We start from the raw sequence: 15,493 nt of genomic DNA, 5'->3' as shown, positions 1-15,493 counted from the left end.
AGCTGTTTGAAACAGGGTGCTCAGCTTTGCATAGGATTCATGGTATCCATCCTTCTCCTGCTGGGATATGCCATAATTTAGGTTGGTCTTGGGTTTTAAAACCACAAAACCTCAGATCAACCCAGTGCTGTCAAACCAATTCTGTCTATGACAACTAGCTAATCAGGGACAAACCCTTCTCTATTGGGTTTATGTCTGAGAAAGCAACAGTTTTCAGAGCAGAACCTGTGGACTAGGATCACTGTCAGCCTGGTGAGATATGTGGCTTGGAAATCCTACTGAAGGTCATCAAGGTCTTGGCACTCACTATCAGGATGTAAAGGGGACATTGGTCACATGGAAAAGTAAGTGGCAGATCAAACTAATTTTAAAAGACTTTAGAAACACAAAGTTTTCAAATGTGTATGCCTCACATGGTAACCACATTCTAACATTAAGTCTATTTGTCCTCAAATATGATTAAATGCTTAAGATTTGTCTGGTTTCAAACATGAATGTAAACACATACTTTATTGTTTTGGGAGCCTCTGTGGCTGGGTGCTGATGAGATGGTGAGCAGAGGCGTTATGTTAGAGGAGAGAAATAGAAGGTAAATTTCTGAACTGAAAATAAAACAAGAGCAAAAGAGGATAAAAAGCAGTGGATTGAGTTATGTTTCTGCTATTAGTGGCTGGATAAAGAGCCCTACAGTCCCAAACACACACAGAATTATAAATACCCAGAGAAATACTCTGTCTATCACCATAGCTACGTATTTCCAATCATCTTCCACCTGCAAGAGAATAAAAAAAGAGAAAGATAAACTACATGTAAAGTTACATACAATTGTGAGTTGACATTATGCAGTAGAATTGCCGTTTGTGCTTTTGAATGTAAGGAACAACACATGTGCAAGTCAGGGATGTTGCTTGTCCTGCTTATAGTTGCTGCAGTTTTCACATCTCTTCAGAGGGGGCTGATTTTCTGATGGCATTTTACCACTTTTGGCTGAGAACATAACACTGTCCTAGTCTGCTGAATTGTTCTAAATATTCAAGTCTGAGGGCAGCCCATCCATGGTTGTGATGCTGATATTAACAAATAGGACCTGATCATGTGGTAGGTGCAGAGTGGGATGGTTTAACAGCAGGCACAGCCACCACAGCTGCACATCACTAAACCCTGTTGAATGATTTATCCTGACAGCTCACACAAGATGCAGTTTGCTATTCTGGTCTGATTTGAAACACTGTCTTGCCAATCAAGCCTCACTGATTTCAGGAAACTGGACACTTGGACTCAGGGACTATGGCAAAGCAAGGGTTCCAGCAAACTGCAGTGTCGTGTGCCAAGCAGGACAGAGTGGATTTTGCATGGCTGAGAGACAGACCTTAGAACCACATTCAATGAAGTTGCTGTCCTTTAAACTGTACCTTTAAACTTGCGCTGCACAAGAAACGCTCCATCAGAAGAACATTCACACATATAAACTAGTGACTAGTTAAGAGTTTTCTGCTGAGGGATCTTCCATGTGTTTTCCCAATTTTATTATATTTGCCTCCAAGAAAATACTGGCTTTAGGATTTTGATCATGCTGAGGGTGAGGAATACAGCAGCACGTATTTACTTATAAGTAAAATTTAAGTAGGGTAAGTTTGAAGTTGTAGACTCTGGTAATGGCAATTCAGCCTGGGTGAGAAACAGATAAATAAGGTAAGACTTTTCAAGTTTGTATTTTGTTTAATCCTATCCAACCTCCGAGGGCTACTGAGAGGATAGCTATGATAGTCATTAGTGTTGGGTTGAGTAATAGGGACGTTATGGAAAAGAGGGTGGCCATGACAGTAACATGACCATGGATAGAAACAGGCTCGTAGTCAAGGGAAGAACCTTAGAGGACTTCTGAAAATCAGACATGGAGGCTGTACTTTGTATGAAAGAGCACTCAGGAAGAACTCCTACAGCTATAAATGTCTCTGCAATTTTTAAAGGGCTTTTATTTATTTAGGACTAGTACATAACACCACCCATATTGCTTTGTATTTCTGGCTGAACTAGAAACAGCCTCCAGAATAATTTTTTCTCAGTGCTTGCCTGAGGACAAATCCTGATTTTTCCCTGAAAAGGGGATTTTTTCTAAATGAAAAATTATACTTCCCATCTCTAGTATGTTCTGAAAGGTAAGATACCTGTTCTGAAAGCTGTTCATGGACACACTGGACTAAGAATAAAATTTCAGGTTGCAGAAAAAAATGGAAATCAGCAAAACTAGCAAAGGAGAATTTCTCCTGAGCTGTATAATCAAGGCAGTAAGTTATTTGGATGACTGCATGGAAAACTTCTTTTTGGGAGACCATCAGAGAAAGTAGCTGAATCAGTACATGGATATGTTTTATGCAGCTGGTGTGATAATAGAAGCAGGCCTGAAATGTGTGTGTTAAGCAAAGCACTAAGGCCATAGGTACTAAGCAGGGCTCAGCTCAATCCCCATCCTTCTCTATGGCGAAAAAGGTCTTTTGCTTCAGGCTGGCATGTGCTAAATTCTCACTCTATGAATTCAGTCACTGGCTTTACTCTACTTTATTCAGAAATTAATAGATTTTGCTTTCAGATGAAACTTCTTCTGCAGGGCATAAAGGAAGTGGGGAATAAAGGTAATCTTTAGGTTTCACTGAAGTTGTATAAATTTCAACAAAATATTCTGATGGAAATAATGCATAGCAACATTTCCCTTATAAAGTTGTTGTGATTTTCAATATAAATATAGCAGTATTTAACTTTGAAATGGATTTTACCATCATAGAGCATCTAAAAAACTTCAAAACCAAAAGCAAAAATTCCATGAAAGATCAAAGATACATATTTCATTAGGTTCTAAACACTTCTATAAATATCTTGCAGTGTCAGAGAATTTCTGCTCCTTATGAGTTCTTGGCATCAGAAAATCCTTTTGTAGCTTCTTTTAGTTTGTGTTTACACAGAAGGATGTGGCCCCAGAATCCTTTAAATTCCAGTGTGCACAATTTTCTATGACAGTAATCTCAAATAAGAAAAATTATGACCTCAAACAAACAACCCATTAGATGGTCTTCTTCCCCGGCAACTTGTCCTACTGCTTCTGTACCTTTAGGATTTCCTTTTTAGATCACGTTCAGCCTTTGTAGACTCCTTTGACCTTCAGGACTCACTCCAAAGGGACTCTGGAAATCAATTTCCTAAACAGGCCAAAGTCTAGCTGCTGGAGATCCAGTTCTGCTGGCACTCCTCATAACTTAACCCCAGACTGAAAACTATCATCTGTGGTGCCCACGGCCTCCAACTGTCACATCTACCACTAGTCCTTCTCTGTTCACAAACAATGAGTCCAGTGGGGCACCCTCCCTGGTTGGCTTGCTTCTTGTGGCAGGAAATTATCTTCCACACACTCCAGGAACCTCCTAGATCGATTCTTCTCTGCTGTGTTACACTTCCAGCAGCTTCCTGGCAAACTGAAGTCCGTCAAGAAAACAAGGGCTGATGATCATGATACTTCTTCTAGCCTCCTGTAGAATTCATCATCTGCCATTCATCCTGCCTAGGTGGTCTGTAACAGACTTCACCAAGACGTGTGCCCTGCTGACCTAGCCCCTGATCTTTACACACAGGCACTACACCTTGTCATCACTATTGATTTCAATACAATCAAAACAAGCCCTAAAGGGATGGTTAACTCCCTTACCTCTTTGGTTTTGTTTTGAGATCTCATGTTCTCTGCGATGAACTGGACGTTGCTAATGACATCCTTCACCTCTGGAGAGTACTCCATGTGCTCTGCCATCCATCTCAGGGACTGATGGCTCAGCCGTCTTTGGGTGGTAGGGAGTTCAGTTGCCTGATCACAGTGACTGCACCGCTGCTCCTTGTGCAATTTGGTATCTTTGTGTTTGCTGTGCTTTGACTTGCCCAACTTACTGTCTGATACCTTCTTGGTTTTTCTGGAGGTGTTTTTCTTCTGCTGTTCTAGTGGCCTCTGCATCAACAGGACTTTGGGGAGCAGGCTGAGAAAGATGGTTTTTACCCATCTGGGCATTGTGTGTGTCATTGGAGTCCTGTAATGTATATTGAGGACAAACACTGTGATGACAATTGACAGAGTCACAAATATCATTGTGAACAGTAAATATTCACCGACTAGGGGAATTACTAAAGAGGTGGATGGGATTGTTTCTGTGATCACCAGTAAAAATACAGTCAAAGAAAGAAGCACTGAGATGCAAAGGTTAACTTTCTCACCACAGTCAGATGGCAGGTAAAAAACTAACACAGTTAGGAATGAGATGAAAAGACAGGGAATGATCAGATTTATGGTGTAGAACATTGGCAACCGTCGAATATAAAAAGAATATGTTATGTCTGTGTAAATCTCTTCACAGCAGTTATATTTGATATCATGTTTGTAGCCAGAAGCATCTACTATTTCCCATTCACTATTTTCCCAAAAGTCATTCATATCTACTTTGGATCCAATGATCAGAAGATCAATTTTGGCTTTGTCATAGGTCCATGAGCCAAATTTGAGTGAACAGTTCTGATGATCAAATGGGAAAAAAGTAATATCCATAGGACAGGAGCTTTTAAAGATAGCTGGTGGGGTCCAGGTGATCATTCCGTCATAGCGAAGGAGGGCTTTGGTTTTGCCTTCAACTTGAAAATCTCCCACAGCACTGGAAAGACAAATGAGGCAAAACAAAACAACAACAACAACAAAAAATTACCAAGAAAGTAAAATGTAATGGGTGTTTTTATAGGAGCTGCAAGGGGATATTTTTGAGAGAAAGATTCAAATGAATCAATAAAATGGGTAAAATGAATCATCATACTTATTATACAAGACAATATCTGGTTTCCAAATTTTATCTGCTGGTACCCGAACAAATTCAATGCCATCATATTGTCTGGGATCCCATCGCAGTTTGTAGTCATTCCAAATCTGAAAGAAGAATGGACAAGGATTACAAAACTTTAAATTATCAACAAATATCTGTTTCTCAGATCTTCCTGTAAAATGACAGACTGTAATAAAGTGTAGCGTGTGGAGAAGGGAACAGTGGTCCAAAAGACAGGAAGGCCATGACCATGAGAAACACTGGACATGTGTGGATACTGCTCCCATTGATTGTGGCTCTCTTCTCTGTGAGGGGATGGGGTGCCAATTGCTATGAACTGCTGGCATGCTGAGATCTCTCCTCTGCTGTGCGACATCAGTAGAGAGCCTTGTCTGTGAAAGGTTACCTCTCCACTGCCAAGAGAAAACAGGGACCTTGCAGCAGCACCCCACAGGTGAGAGGAGGACAGCACCAGAGGAGACCAGCACCCCTATGTTTGGCCCACCTGCACACAAAGAGGCAGCTGCTGCCAGAAGACAGCACTGGTTCCACAGGAGTACTGACATACCAGGTCAGGGCAGTAAGGGATGCACAGCAGCTCTCTTGCATTGCTGTCTATTGCCCTGTCATGTGGCCATGCTCCATGGTCTCTTACCTATTGTAACTATGTTATCTTTCACAAAAAACTTTCCGTGGACCACAATCAGTGCCTGAAAACAATGGTGCAAGTTAGCTATATTTTCTCAGCAGTTTAGGTCCCCTAAGGATTCTTATCTATGTAAAAATACTCAAAACTATCAGGAACAATGGAGGCTTGTTCCTTTTTCTAATAAATATTTTGGTGGGGATGACCTAGGACTGCAGAGCGGCATTTTTAATCACTCTTTAAGGAGTACATCCAGATTGATTTTCCAGTAGAAAACCAATCATCATGAAGTTGGAGAAGAATATATCCCACAAGAAAGAAAGAAGATGTAACTTCTAGGTAAAAAGAATGAAGAAATTACTTTTTCAATTGTGGAGCTTCTTCTTATTATTTTTTTCAAATCCTTGTTACAAAACAAAAACTTATTCTGTCGATGTGATTTACAAGTAACACACATTTCATCATTTCAATGCAAAATGCAACACAGTCACTTACATGTCTTAGCCACAAATTTGTTTCCATAATCTGATTGACTTCATCCTATAAAGAAACACAGGCATAAACAGTTTTAGTATCCTGAGGTGGCTAAAAACTTAGCCCATAAAACTGGAAAATAGAATTTCACATTAACTGATAGCAAATTTTTTCTAGGTTTTTACATTGTACATTGCTGTGTGCAACCCAACTGAAAAAATGAATAAAACTTTGCTGAAAAATCATGCTTCATAAATATCAGATATACAGAAAGCTGCACTGTTTTGCCAGACATTTGAGTATCTGGGGAGCACACACCTAGAATTGCTTTGACCTGTACCAAAAGAATAAGGTTCTTTTTGTGGCTGTGTATTTTGTTGGATTCACTGTTTAAAGAACTCTGATTACACCGTACAGAATTGGTCGAGATTCAAGGAAAATGACATCTGTATCACAGTGTTTTGAATTTTTATGAAAACCTCTAGAGCAGATGAACTTGACCAGCACTAAATTAGGTAACTGTCATACAGAGACCTTCTTTTTACAGTCACTTATTGCAATTGCCAATCAGTCATGAATCAGAAAGGTGATGCTTTACTTCTTCCACATTGCCTCTGTCCTGCCCAGCATGTTTGCCCCACACCCATTTGCATTCCAAAACATGCACCATTCATCCCCTCCATGCTTTAAAACACCACTGTTCTACTGGCTACACTTTTCCCTCACGTCATTTTGAAACAAATAGATTGCAAAAAAGGAGAAGATTTTCCCCCTCAGGACTACAGGGAAATAACAGTAGCACCAAAGGAGAATGATCACATGCTACACCCAATGTGGACACACTAGATGTCTTTGGAGTGGGCTAGCACTGTGAAGAGGGCTAGCCTGGGCTTGAATATTTAGTACTTCTGCCCTGGGCTCTGGAGGCTGCTACCTGAAGCAGAGGGGTTTGATGGTACCGAGTAAGGAAATGAATCTGTGTCATTGAAACCACTTCTTCAAGCAACTGGAACAACTCATCTGACTGAAAGAACAGCAGAGGTTTCAACATGTGCACATAGATGCACACGAAATGAAAGCTAGGAGAGTTGTGGGTGTGTGCAGCATCACAATTACAGCTCCGGCTTCAGTGATTTGCATGTGTTTACAACCATCCCCAAAGCTCAGCAGTACTGTGTAGTGAGCCTTACCACATTTGTAAGCTGGGTAATGGCCAGTTCAAAATACACCCTTACAGGATCAGACACATTTTCCACCGGCCTAATGAACTGGTTGTACTGGGAGAAGAGTTTGTGAAATAACCGTTCCTCTGATTCGCAGGCTGTGGTATCTGTATTGGTAAAGATAAAGAACAGCTAAGCCAGAGAGAAGAAAAAGGGGGAAGAAAGTGCTGGATAACATACCAGTCTGTGCTGTATTTCTGGACCTTGTGCTTGTGACCATGTTTAAAACCACCAGAGTACAGAGAGGAGAGGTTGCCAGTATGGTGTCATTTGAAAGCATCCTCCTGCAGAATGTTGACTACTACTTGTTTCCTCAAATAGTAAGGTAATGGCTTCAGTGGTTTTGTCTCCTAAGCTGGATTTAGTCTACAAGCCTCCATTTGGCCCACCCTGGTATCACACCAAAGTAAGGTGGTGTGAAATTTAAGAAGTAGAAATGTGACAGATTTAATCTTTGTGAGTCTCCCTGGTAAAACAGGCTGTTTATGAAAAGCGTAGCTACGTAGAAATTAAAAACTTGAGGCTGCAACTACTGTATCAAAATCTCTATCAGGTGATTAGGCAACTACAGTGGTGCCTCCTAATAGCAAACATTATGACCGCATTTTGTCCTCACAATTGAAATTACCACTCTTTCGATAGTCCAATTTTTTTTTCCAGAAAGTTCATTTATTAAGTTCTAAGAACAAGAAAAAAGTGGAAATATTAACATTTCTTATAGAATAGCATGCTTCTATGTAATAAAGAACTGTTCTCTGGGAGCAAGCAGATCACAGCTGTAACCCCTCATTAATGAAGAACAGACCAGATGGCTTAGAAGAAACAAGGTATGTGACAGGCACTGAGCTGACTCACTGCACAGTAAAGAAGAATGCTCCTAACCTGTTACACATAGTCCAAACCTGAAACAGTTATTTTCACAGTGTTTAAGGCTTTACACTTTGATTTCAAAAGGAAAATACTAAATTTTATTGGCTCTGGCAACAACAGAAGAGCGATTTTCTTGAATAACTTTGCTATTACAACACATTACTGTAATTCAGCACCTAAAATAAAAACACTTCATAAGCTCAAGATTTAGAATTTCTGTCTCATACTGTGCACAGCTGCGTTATCAAAGCTATATGATTATCCCAAAGATATTACTGATACAACTGAGGAAAAATTTGTTTTCAGACTCTTTGTCATAAGTTTTTTGCATTAGTCCCAGATTGCACTAGAACACATCAGACAAGTAACCATGATAAGCCTTTTTGATTGCAAATATTAAACATAGAAGGGGTTTGTGCCAGGCAGCATGGTCTGTGGCACATAAATTTGCAATTTACATATCCTTCAGTGAACACAAGGGTCTGTGGATGTGCAAATGTCCTGCAGGGAGACACTTGGTCTCAGTATGCTGTACTTTCATGATTAGACTGTCCTTCCCCTGTTCTTGAAAAAGAGATTTCACCTCTAAGGTGATACAAAGCATCCTGCAATTGCAAGGGATTATCATGACTGCAAGATGAAATGCTGGCTACTGGTCACTTACATGTATGGAAAGAAAATTCTTGTAGAAATTCAAAAACTTGATGTTTTATTTCATCCTTTCTGCATCATTCAGAGAAGACACATGAATGTGTAATGAAGTTTGGATTCTTTTATATCGTGTATTGTTTCATTCAAAAAAGAACTAAAATTTTTTGTTTTCAGATTTCATCATCACCATCCATAGCACTGTGATTAGAAGTACACTACTGTGAGAACATGAAGTCTCTTGACTAAAGTAAATGTATCTAAAATCATGTTTCATTTGAAATTTTCCCACTGGCTTTTTAATAGACACATGCTTTAAAATAAAGTAATGAAACCAGACAAGTCTTTAGGTTTTATCCAATGGTGCTGCTTTAAAACAGTTTCTTATGCCTTGCTAAGACAAGCAGTATATTTAATACACATCTTGGTCACCTGCAGAAGCAAAACTTCCTAATGGATCCTAAAAGCAAAAAATCTTTCTGAATTCTGAGAGTTGTGATCAGAAATGTCTGCAGCATATTTAAAACACAGATCACAAACAATAGTGAACAACAATAGATAAAGTTCTCACTTTTGAAAGTGTGACTACTGACCATGCACATCCATAGCCTGCATTATTTAAGCACTTGCAAATTCAAGCACCAAATGAAACTTTTAGAAACCCTAATTAATTTCCCTTGTTTTCTAGAAACAGTTGTTCCATTAGTTATCAAACAAAAATTAGGAGTTTTACATTGGAAAACTAGTATTGCTCTAGCTCTTTTCAATACTGTTGAAATGTTATGGATTTCAGGTTAGAAATAGCTGGCGGAAGCTATACATTGAATTTATTCAAGAAAACAGAAGCAGAGACAATAACTAGAAAATATTCTAGAAACTGGTATCAAAGAAAGCCTACCTTTCATCAAGGATGTGAACACGAATGCCCAGACACAGAAAGCAGGGCAACACCAACATAGCCGCGTCTCAGGATGCATTGCTAGCAGCAGAACAGAGCTTCCTTTTGAGAACAGAGGTTTGGGGGAAGGAACAAGAGGCAAGAAGACATATAACCCCCCTGATGGTAAGTAGGCAGTGGAAGGATGGATTTCTGTTTTGCATCAGCAGCAAACTCTGCAGCCTGCTGAGCAGCGCAAAGCCTTGCAGAGTTGCTTTCACTACCACTAGGCAAGGAGAGCTTCTGCCGTGCAGAGCGAAGGGAGCCAGGCAGCATCCTATCAGGTGACTTCACATTTCCAGTCACTCGCATCCCTACCTCGGGGAATGTGTAAGAGTGCAGGAGAGAGAGGGAAGGCAAGACACAGGACAGCCATCATGGAGCAGAGGAAGCATTCACTCAGCCCCTCAGCCAAGGGTTAAGAATTCTCATTGAAGCAGCTGCTTCAGCTATTGCCCTGTGAGCACCTGAGTGAGTCTGTCACAATACACAGAGGAGAAAGAGCTTCAGTTTCTTAGCTGAGGACTGATTCTTCAGGTGATAGAAATGGATGTTACATGGTTTTAACATGTCTATCAGAAGCCATATGAATCTTGAAATAAGAACAGCATCAAGTGATAGAATTGCTTGACAGTATTCTCAGTGAATAATTCCAAGGCAAGTGTACTTATTTTTGCCATCTGACTGGAGCAACTAAGCATGCTAAGTTCTTTCCTGACAGTCCAGTCAGCTTACAACATCAATTCTTCTAACTTTTCTTTTTCCTCATGTGTGCAGTCTCCTGTACCAGTATGCTAGTGTGAAAATGGAGGAGCAGAATAAAGAAAAAAACCCACCAGGTGCTGTTACAGGCCAAGTTCTCTGCAACAGAGCGTTACTCTTAATCACAGAAGTTAAAAAAACTGATCTCACAATCCTTTAGAAGTTGATGCATGTTCCCTCCTCAGGTGTTCAGTACATATGTCCTTGCAACAGGAATGCCTGAAAAGAATCTGTAGGAAAACGATCTGAGAAACTGAGGGTCCTGTTTCTCAGGAAGGGTGAAAGGCACCACAGGTTACTTGGTGCTATCCAGCCTCCCAGAAAGCAGCTCAAACAGGGAATCTCCTTTATGTGTGCTCAATCCAGCATGAACAAGTACGAGTGACTGGATGAATGATTTGATCAAAACAGAAATGCTGCTGCATTTTCAGGCGTGTACATTGTTGTGTAAGTGAAGAGAGAAGGAAAAAAAAAAGCCAGAAAATGAAAAAAGGATGCCTGTCATACTACAAAATACAGAAGCCAAATAAGAAAGTAGTTTGTCATTTATACAAATTGTTGAGGTATGCATAGAAAGGAAGAGGAACTGTCTGGAAGAAAAAGACTTAGGAATGAGTTGACTGCATAAAGAAGATCCCTAAAGTGGACCCATGTGGATCCCTGAAGTGGCTTCCCATGACAAAGTTTGAGGGATGAAAAGCAAATCTTTAAAGATTACAGGCACCAGCTTACTCCAGAGCTCATTAGAGAACGGGAGTCTTCTGCAGAGAGATGAAAAGCAAAAGAAACAAAAATATGAGTGTTTAGAAGTCTGGGAGTAATTTTGCCCTCTCAAAAGCAACAGTGTAAGTGTAGATCACAGGGCATGCTATGAGGCATCTCTAAACTGAAGTTAGATATAAATTCTCCTTGCAAATAATTTTAAGATGAAAATGTGGGTTTCAGCATGATGATTTGTCTTTCCATTTTGTTTCCATTTTGCAAACATTTTCCTAGGAAAAAAGTAAAAACCACAAAAAATTTTTGCTTTATGCCAAATTTTCCCAAGTTGCAATGTTTATTAGAATGGTGTTAACAGTCCAGGTCCATAAACTTGCAGTTTCCTCATCTTACCAAATGAAGTTTTCTTGAATTGATGTGCCTGTGGTGCACTATGGCTAACAGAATTACACAGCCATGTGGCATCACAGGATGCCTGTGGCTGGCTGTAGTCTTGGCATATGCACTCCTGTTAAGTCCAGTGCTTCTAGAAGGATGACATATGGTAAGATAGATCAAATTTGAAAACAAATTCACCCCAACTTAAAATATTTTGACATTTTCAAACATTTTGCTCTTTCTGAAAATGTAACAGACCAGGGAATCAGGTGGGAGAAGTTAACAGATCAGCACAAGCATGTCTGGAGACTGAAAGGTCTTCAGAGGCAAGGGTAATGAGTGTGCTTCCCCTACGGAGAGAAGGAGAGCAGGACAAGGCCAGCTGGCAAGGATGATCCTTGCTGCCACACTTGAGGGAAAGAACTGCTTTGTTAGGAGGAGCAAGGGACTGGGGAAGCTGGCTGAATTTGCAGGCAATACCAGTCATTCAGGGAGCAGATGCCAGCAGGGATTGTGCTGCTGAGACCCTGCTGGAGTGGGTGCTGCCTTTGGGGAAGGCTGAAGAGGAAGGCAAAATTCAAACTGAGCCATGACCAGCGGCCGATGAGGCATCCAGATGGAGAATGCAGAGAGACCAGCTGACATACTGCCTCAGCACAAGGATGCCAGCTGGAAGCAGAGCAAAAAGTTGGGAATCATTGCTGCTTGGGAAGGTACCTAATTTATTCCAACATGAACTGGCCAAAAGAGGCGTCAAAATGCCAGGCTCACACAGAAAGCATATATTGACAGGCTTTTATTTTTCTTTTGCCCTCTAGGTGTAGAAGAAGAGGCTGATGTAGTCCTTTCACATGTAGTTTTACCTCCAAGCATGTATTCACTCAGAAAAAAAATCTCTGGTTTCTTTTCTTCAGGTATGGTGGCTCAGGAAAATGAGGGCAAGCAGCTTGCAGAGATGCACAAAATCTACACACCAAAAAGATTTCTAGGACATAGATGCACTTCTTAACTGGAACTTGATGTTGTAAAAGCTGCATGGTATTGACAGTGAAAAAAACCCAACAATGGGAGGACCCATTTGGAGGGTTGCCTATGCACCCAGGAGCTGGAGGCATGCTCCTTGGTGCTATTTGCAATCCTAATGACAGATCCATTTGGAGTCAGGCTCAGGTCTGAATGGCTGATTTCCTCCTCTAGAAGCAAGCAGTCCTTTGCTGGAGAGCTGTATGTGAGTTGTTTGTAAGGATTTGACAATGCAATGGATTAACCTGCAATGGGACAGTTACAAACAGCTCTGTGCCAAACACCTTTTCCATCATGAGATACTCCTGTCCTGATCATCTGCTGAGAAGCCCCCGCATCCAGTGGAGAAGTTCACAGTCTGTCAACTCTTTGCTAACTACCACCAGCAAAGTGAGTTTGCAATAGGGATGCTTTTCACCCTTTGCTGCTCTGAAAGCACTGTGGGGATCTGAGCCACTTCTCACTGGCTTCTTGCTCAGGTCTACCTATACATTTGCTTGTGATACCTGCCCTGAAACAATTGAGTGGGATCTCAGCAGCATTTAATTTTATGTGTTGTCTGCAACTTATGGCTTTCACAAGAAGACAGCTATTAGGGACTCAACCAGCTCATCTAGAGCTTGGTCCTCTTTGCATATCCACACACAGTGCTTCCTCTGGCATGGGACACCTACTGCTAGTAAAAAGGGATGGCAGCAGAAGGAAACTGTAATGGGATAGTGAAAGAAACAGTCAAGTCCTGCCATCTGACTGACAGTTCTGTAATCAGCCTTGGATATCTTGTGCATTAGCTAAATTAAGGTAAACAGGAAACTCGCTAAAGCTCACAGAGGGGAGATTTCTGAGAAAGTGAGGTACTTAAATTGAGCAGGCAATTGAAGGACAATCTCTAAAGGCTGGAACATGAAGCTTCTTAGGTTCTGAGTGATGAAGGAATTGTTTAGCTTGAAAAGTTTTATGGACTAGTGCTTTTTCCATGTCTGAGCTGCATGGGCAATTCATCAGCATGTGAACACTGATATTTTACCTTAAAATGCTCTGTTCTGATTCATGGCATCTGGATACCATCACTTTCCAGATTTTTCAAGACAGTTGACTGTAGAAATAAAACAGACTTTTCAACCATTCAAGGCTTTGCAGGCATTAGGCAGGGAGGCAGAGGCCGCCTTTGACAACTCTCTGAGGGAAGTATTTGATCTCAGCAAGCACTGGGCTCAAAGAAGGACTCCCCATGAGACATTTCTCACCCAAGTACTTGAGAAAAAAGGGTCACAAATATTTACACCTGCTGGAGGCAAAATTAGAATTCTATTCTTTTGCGTTGTCAGAGTTATCCTTCACTAACAAGAGTGCATCTATTACTAAGGCAGAGAAAATCATTGCTCTCTATGTTCTTCTCCCTTCTGACATCACCCAGATGCTTTCTGAGCAGTTTTTCTTGGTTACTCCTGCTCTGTTTCTGAAATGCATTCTTCCAGTCCTATCCCTTCTCCCCCACTTCAATGGACGATTGTCTGATGGGCTCTTGGTCTGTGTCCCACCTCTCACCTCCCTCACACAGTATAATTTCCTACAGCTTCACAGAAGCAATACTGACAGCAGTTGTACCTGCCTTATATGTGACAACTCTAGTCTCATAGAGCTAAAAGATTACTATTAATCTGTGTAAGCCCTGAGTGCTGTTGGGATCCACTGTTTTGTTTCAACTTCTGGTATTACCACAATAAATCAGACTAATAAAGCATTTATCAGAAGAATATTAGGAATACAACTTTTACTGCCTTGTTGGAAGTCATTCAACTGTCACAGAAGTCATTCCAGAAGACTAACCTCTGCTAAAGTGTTAGTACAGTCCAGTTTGCCAAGTGTCACACCCTGAGCAATGTGTTCACACCCCCTGCAGCAAAGCCTGGATCTCACCCATGTGTAAGTCCTGGCCTGTGGCCTCTCTCATGCTCTGGAACCTCATATGCCAACAATGTTTGCTCTCTAATCCACCAGACAATGACCAGTGGCTCTCAGTGTGGAGGAGATGTGAAGCATGAGTGAAGATGATGGATCTTCAATGACTACTGCATGCAGAATAATGTGCTCATGCTTCAAGCACGATCTTTTATACTACAGTCTTTTTCTTTTTTTCCTTAGTCAAATTTTAAATGATGTGTGGGAAGAGGCCTTGAAGCTTGTGTTGATTAGGGCATTTCCACAAACTGAGCGCAATTTTGATTTCTTCAGTTCAGTAACTTGCTTTGTGATAAAGTCCTTTCTTAATTTTTTTTTTTGTATTGAAGAGATTGAACCACAGCACCTCTATGAGTCTGCCCCTGCTGCCCCAGCTATGAACTGGGCAGTCAGTAAGTCAGGCAGTCAACATGCACTGAGTAGCCAAGGACAAGAATGGGGATGCCTATTCCCATGATCCTGTCCTGTCCGCTAAGAAGATGCAGTAGCCAGAATACAGCACAAAGATCCAAGCTAAAGTGTCACTGATGGCAACATCCCCAAAGCACCTTCCATTGCACTAACAGCATCACTTTTTTTTTACCTTCACTGACATTCAACTTGGATCAACTCTTCTGGTAACTTGATGGAGATTATGTATATAGGCTGGTAAAATCTGATCAGTTTCAAGGAACTGAACTTCAAACCAATCACCTCTGTTCAGCTTTTTAAAAATTCTCTACTAAAGCAACAGTTCATGAGAGTAGGTTTTGAACATGTAATATATATGTTTCAACACTTCTGTAATGTAAATACCTTTCTTTGCTGCAAGCATACTTTGACACCTGTAGGGAGGGTGCATTGGATATTTCTGTACCCTCTTTTAAACTCTGCACCATGGATGCCATTTTTCCTCCAATCCCAAAATAGAAATCACAAAATGTTCTATATATAACAGAGAGAAGCCAGCAGAAATCTCTAGCTTTATGCACACAGTTATGATAGTTATTGAAATAACATGAAGACC

General features: G+C 40.8%; 2 protein-coding genes across 2 annotated transcripts in view; both read right to left on the bottom strand.

Annotated features, from left to right (window-relative positions):
* The window catches only part of HOOK3 (hook microtubule tethering protein 3), a 945,081-nt gene that overhangs the window by 186,068 nt on the left and 743,520 nt on the right, over positions 1–15,493 (bottom strand). The window lies entirely within an intron of this gene.
* CHRNA6 (cholinergic receptor nicotinic alpha 6 subunit) lies at positions 650–9,918 on the bottom strand. The gene is given in 7 exon segments (XM_009096061.2): positions 650–772; positions 3,698–4,682; positions 4,839–4,948; positions 5,986–6,030; positions 7,155–7,294; positions 9,604–9,817; positions 9,820–9,918. Coding segments are annotated over 7 exon segments (1,716 nt in total).

Source organism: Serinus canaria, chromosome Z, assembly GCF_022539315.1.
Source record: "Serinus canaria isolate serCan28SL12 chromosome Z, serCan2020, whole genome shotgun sequence".
Taxonomy (NCBI): domain Eukaryota; kingdom Metazoa; phylum Chordata; class Aves; order Passeriformes; family Fringillidae; genus Serinus; species Serinus canaria.
Note: the sequence above shows the minus strand (reverse complement) of the source record. Positions and strands in the feature narration are given on the sequence as shown.